This window comes from Corvus brachyrhynchos, unplaced genomic scaffold (assembly GCF_000691975.1).
Source record: "Corvus brachyrhynchos isolate BGI_N302 unplaced genomic scaffold, ASM69197v1 scaffold84, whole genome shotgun sequence".
NCBI lineage: Eukaryota > Metazoa > Chordata > Aves > Passeriformes > Corvidae > Corvus > Corvus brachyrhynchos.
In genome coordinates this window covers 1,559,885-1,565,449 of record NW_008237434.1, presented here as the reverse complement: position 1 = coordinate 1,565,449, position 5,565 = coordinate 1,559,885, and the positions used below count along the sequence as shown (strand labels likewise).

At 45.3% G+C, this 5,565-nt stretch overlaps 1 protein-coding gene across 1 annotated transcript in view; it reads left to right on the top strand.

Moving 5' to 3' along the window:
- Nucleotides 1–2,571, top strand: part of LOC108445947 — a 3,458-nt gene extending 887 nt beyond the window's left edge. Inside the window, exons 3-7 of the mRNA XM_017731166.1 lie at nucleotides 3–131; nucleotides 441–512; nucleotides 1,016–1,102; nucleotides 2,192–2,276; nucleotides 2,417–2,571. Of these exons, the coding sequence (XP_017586655.1) occupies nucleotides 3–131; nucleotides 441–512; nucleotides 1,016–1,102; nucleotides 2,192–2,276; nucleotides 2,417–2,571 (528 nt within the window). The remainder of the gene's footprint in view (nucleotides 1–2; nucleotides 132–440; nucleotides 513–1,015; nucleotides 1,103–2,191; nucleotides 2,277–2,416) is intronic.
- The last annotated feature ends 2,994 nt before the right edge of the window (nucleotides 2,572–5,565 follow it).

Below are 5,565 nucleotides of genomic sequence, written 5' to 3'. Positions count from 1 at the left end.
AGCCTCTGGTTCGGCACTCGCAGGGTTGCGCTCGGGCGAAGGGACTGCGGGATGGGCCACGAGGCCGTGGGAAAGCAGCTCGGGGATCTTTGCTGCCAGGAGCAACGTGCGAGCAGCTGAGCGTTGTGGTGGTGAAGGCTGTTTCCATTCTCGCTGGCTTGGGTATTCGGGAGCTTGGGGAAGGCGAGGGACTAGACGGGAAGCCGAGGGCTGTAGTTACTTGTCTTTATTCCTGCTCAAAGAGAGCTGGCGTTTGCCAATTCATTTGGGGTATTCACACCTCTGAAGTTCTGTAATGAACCCTTTGCATCTCGGACTGTAACTGTTTTAGGACAATGTACCAAGGTCCGTGTCTTTGTAACTTTGTATAGAGGGCGGTTGGAAGTATGAATCTATGAATCTGTTCTCTTGGAGGTTTTTGACTATTCCTGTCCTTGCAGGCTTGTCAGATGTCTCTCCAGAAGAACTGCATCTGGAGTACTGTGACAGCAAACAATATAACTGGGAAATGTGTAAGTGGTTCAAAAATGCTGACTGATGGGGACAGTCTTTGGGATAAGACTTGTTACCAATCTTCAGGTGGCAACTCTTGATTCATTTATCTCCCAGCTCTAGGAGATGATCAAAATGCCAAAATATCCTTCAATTTCTGTGCACCAAAGAGAATGCCAAAATCGCAGCTGGTCTATATGGCCTACTGTAAAATCATGCTTTTGCCCAAGATCTCTGGCTCAAACTGTCTGATCTTGGTCTTTATGTAAAGACATAAAAACATCATATAAGGGCAGTAGTAAGAGTATTTAAAGGAATCTTTTATCAATAACAAAAATTTCATCTTTTCACCTTGAAGTGGAAGGAAAGCAAAATTCCTCTGTCGGTTTAGCGAAGTGCCTTTTCTAATTCTAATTATCTTCTTTTGGTTCAGTTGACAGACCACTCTTCTTTTTTTTTTTTTCTTTTTTTTTAAAGTCTTCCCCAATAATAAAAATACGCTTTTTTTGCTCTCTCATTTCAGATAGATGCTGTCAAAGAGTTAGCAGAACAATGGGAAAATTGGCTGATTCAGTGGAAAGCTTTAATTGTAGTAGCAAAAGCAGCCTTGGTAAGTGCTTACGAATGGCAACATGTCTCTGTGCCTGATGTCATTTTTTAATGAAGTAATTTACACAGATGTTAATTATGGTTACAAAGACTTCAGAGATGTAGCAATTGTGATGTGCCACCTGGGCATGTTCTCTGGAGTCCTGAAATCAGAAATTGCCATGGGTATCATAAACCCCCTTCAGTTAACTGAGGAAAAAAGTGTGTAGGGGTGCTTCCATGTTAGCAAGGCAGCAGCTGGATCCCAGCTTTGGAATACTCTCATTGCAAGCCACACCAAAGCAACCAGAGCTGATCTGGTCGTGTACGTGACCAGGAAGAGGCCAATCCCCACCCCACCTTTTTTCCATGTGCTCTTCTGAGAGAGAATCAGCAGACCGGACCAGAATTGCCCTCCAGGCCACCTTAGGATAAATGGAGCATTTGGCTAATGCCAGAATTGAGAGATAGGTGGGAGAGAAGCCCTTTGGATAACATTTGAAGATAGAAAGAGGCATTGGTCCTGGGAAGGTGACAAACACTTGTGAATGGAGATGTTTTTTCAGAAGCAAATGCTTGAGTTAAAGCCCATAGGAAACAATCAGGGAGACAGAGGAAGTGGCTTTATTTGAGTGCAGTCTGCATGAAGTGCAGTAAAGGTTGAGTAATATGATCCCAGCCCTTGGTCTGTTTCGTGCTGAAGGTGGGCAAGCAGGATTTGGGCTTTACCACAGGAGACGGGATGTGCCGAGGAGAGAGAACGGAGTGAGTCAAAGCTGTGCCCTAAATACAGTCACAGAGCACAAAATGGAAGAGTAAGAGGTGAGAATGAGAGCTCCCAGGGCTGAGCAGGTCATTGACTGACAGGCAGCAACTGATCAATTGTAACAGATTTGCATTTCTGGAGGGTTTCACAGAGAACAGTGTGTATGGCCTTGGAGCACTTAAAGCACTGCAAGAGCATGCAGCTGTGAGGAGTGATGACTGTCCAGCATGGTCTGAGTTGGATTCAATAGGACTGGGCAGCTCTATTTTTGTTTCAAATAGTTACTGAGAGAGAGTTCTCTGTTTTGGAATCTAGTTTTCATGTATGCCTCTGGAATCTTTTCAGCTCTCTGCTTTCAAGACCATGGGCACTCAAGCAGCGCCTGCCTTTGGAATGGGAGGACAGCAAACCTCAAGCTTTGGGCTGTCAAGTAAGTTCCTGTCCTAAGAACCAAAACATTGAAGCATTTTCTGTAGTTTGCTGCTGCTGCTGCATCTTTGAAATGCAGCAGTGGTTTAGTATCCCTGGGGGTACCCATTCTTGTATTTTTCATAAATTCTCTACTTGCAGGCTTTCCTGTGAGCAGCAGCAGCAGTACCAGTGCCAGCAGCTTCTCCTTTAAAACCAGTTCCAGCCTCGTCAGTTCATCTCCTATAAAACAGCTGCCACAGCTGGGGGCTTTGGGACTTCCGGCTTCTCAGGCTTTGGCAGTGCTTCTGCTGTGAACTCTGCAAGCACCACTCCGCTCCCAGCCTTTGGAGCCTTTAGTGCCGCCGTAGCCACTTCTGCCTCGCCTTCGAGCGCTGCTTTGTTTGGACAGAGTGCCAGTGCCCCTGGACATCCTGTCACCTCAGCCTCTGCTGCAGCCACCAACTCTAGCCCTGCCTCAGAGAAGTTATTCACACCCAAGAGCGAATTATCAGCTGAAGAGTGGCAACAGTTTGAAGCAAAGGAGTTCACAATTGGAAAGATTCCTCTTAAGCCACCACCATTAGAACTTTTAAATGCTTTTGACCTTTTAAATTTATTCTGAAATGCTGTTAATTTTTATTTCCTCTCTCAGTTCTCTTCTGCAGAAATAAATCTGCAAGTATAAACTTTTGCATGTTATTTTGGGATGGACTTCCATCTGAGAGATGAACTGTTGAAACTCAAATGGAACATTTCCTTCTATATGCTGTCCTGTGAAATTCTGTGCAAAAACTGTATGAAAAATACAGTGTCAAAAGAAGGAATGTTTCAGTCAGGTATTTAAAACCTACTCTTGGATCAGTTTATCTCCGAATGTACACTCTATGTGTTGAAGGACTGGCCACAAAAGCTTTTTTCCCTCACTGCCCCAACAATTGGTATTGTAACTTTATTAGTGGGCCTTTACAAATAGTTACTACTGAATGTGTGCCTTCACTGTCTATCAAAAATCTGTTGTTTTATTCCCCAGCTTTACTGAAACTAGATGATCTCTGCACCTACCAATCCAAGAATTCTGTTCCTCTTTTTGCACTTACTTGAGTCTCTCTGGAGCATTGCATCTCCGAGTTGCTTGCCACCTTGGTACTGAAGAGGATTTGATGGAGTCTGCGATCAGTTGGTCAGTACATGCTGCAGTCCTGTCTCATCCAATTCTCCACTGTCAGAGGAAGCAAGATGATCTTGTCAAGGCTTTTGGACCTGGATCCCCAGAACTCCCAAATGTGGATTCTACTGGGTGCAAGAAGCAGATTCACACACAGAGTAGAGATCATAGAATATCTGGAGTTGGAAGGGACCCACAAGGATCATCGAAGTCCAGCTCCTGGTCCTGCACAGCATCATCCCCAAGAGTCACACCATGTGCCTGAGAGCATTGTCCAAACACTTCTTGAGTTCTATCAGATTGGTGCTGTGACCACTTCCCTAGGGAGCCTGTTCCAGTGCCCAACCACCCTCTGGGTGAAGAACCATTTTCTAATATCCAGCCTAAACCTCCCCTGACACAACGTCAGGCCATTTCCTTACTTCTGTCACTGGTCACCAGTGAGAAGAGATCAGTGTCTGCCCCTCCAGTTCCTGTTGTGAGGAGGCTGCAGACTACAACTCAGTCTCATCTGCTCCAGGCTGAACAGACCAAGTGCCCTCAGCTGCTCCTCATACAGCTTCCCCTCAAGGCCCTTCGTGATCTTTGTTGCCCTCCTTTGGATGCTGTCTACCAGCTTTATATCCTTATATGGAGGTGCTCAAAACTGCCCCCAACACTCGAGGTGAGGCTGCCCCAGTGCAGAGGAGAGCAGGACAATCCCCTCCCTTGCCCAGCCGGCGATGCTGTGCCTGGTGCACAGAGATCTTTGTTACACGGCTGTAACAAACACTTCAAACAGCCACAGGTCAACATCTCCCATATAAACAAAAGAATCTGAAGCTGTACTGTACCTACAGTGACAGGACTGGAGAAAATGGCCTTAACCTGAGACAGAGGAGATTCAGACTAGATATTAGAAAAAAGTTTTTCACTGTTAGAGTGGTCAGGCATTGGAATAGGTTGCCCAGGGAGGTGGTGGAGTCACTGTTGCAGTATGTGGAATATGTAAAATTTTCTTAAGAAAGGATGTTGTTTAATGATTTATCTTTAAATACTTTCAAGCCTAATCAACAAGAAGGGAGATTTAATCCCTGAATCAGATAGCAGCTAGCAAGCTCTAAATGACGTTCATGTGTTAGAAAAACAAGTTACTTGGAGGTAGAATTGCCTTGTTACAGTTCAGAGCTGGACATGTTTCAGTGATCTCAGACCTAGGGGGAGGTTAACAAAGCTTGGGAAGAAGGACGTGCCACTGATAGTGGATACAAAGAATGCAGAATTTACAGGCCACTAGGACATTTGGCACAACTCCCAAGATAAGGAAGAAATTAATAAAGACAACTTGGCAACTGTGCTGAAACCAACTCTGACTGGGTGAAAGGTAATTCCATCGGGGGAGATCTGCCACCACTGGCTCATGGACCACCAACCCAAGAAACCCATGGGCCCACAAGAAGAGAAAGACTGAGCATGCAGACTAACTGGCATAAGAAGCAAGAGAATAATTAACTAATAGAAGATAGAATGCTAATTAATAAGAGAGCTAAGTAACTTCTAGCCAATGAGCATTAATTCCTTTGTTTGCTAAAATGTATTAAACACCAAAAAGTTTTGATAGGTGGTGTGCTCAATTTGTGCAATACCATCTAGCACCCAGGCTTGTGCAACTCTGAAATAAACAGTCTTTCAAATGTGCAATTATTGGCTTGTCACTGGGTAGGGAATCCGATTTTTTCAGACAACATCACCATCCCTAGGGGTGTGTAAGAGGCACCTCGGTCTGGTGCTGGCTGATGTGGTTTAGTGGTTTATGGACTACAGTGGTAGTGATGGGTTGGTGGTTGGACGGGATGATCCTAAAGATCCCTTCCAACCCTGATGATTCTGTAGCTATGGGCTATACATTCCTTAGTCTCCCCCTAAAGATAAAGAACCCAAGTGTTTTACCACGCAGGTTGTGTGGAGGTGCTGAAGTGAGTAAGGGGCGGTTACAGCCGAGGGGCGGGTATTTCACTGTGTCAGCGACTGAAGCTTTGCACAGCACAAATCAAAGCCGTATTTGGCTTCATCAGCAGCCTGTTACTGTGTTATTCCCTGGTTTGACTGGATTTATGTGTCACTGGAGTTACGTCTCGCTCCTGAGTGGCGGACCGTGGTTCCC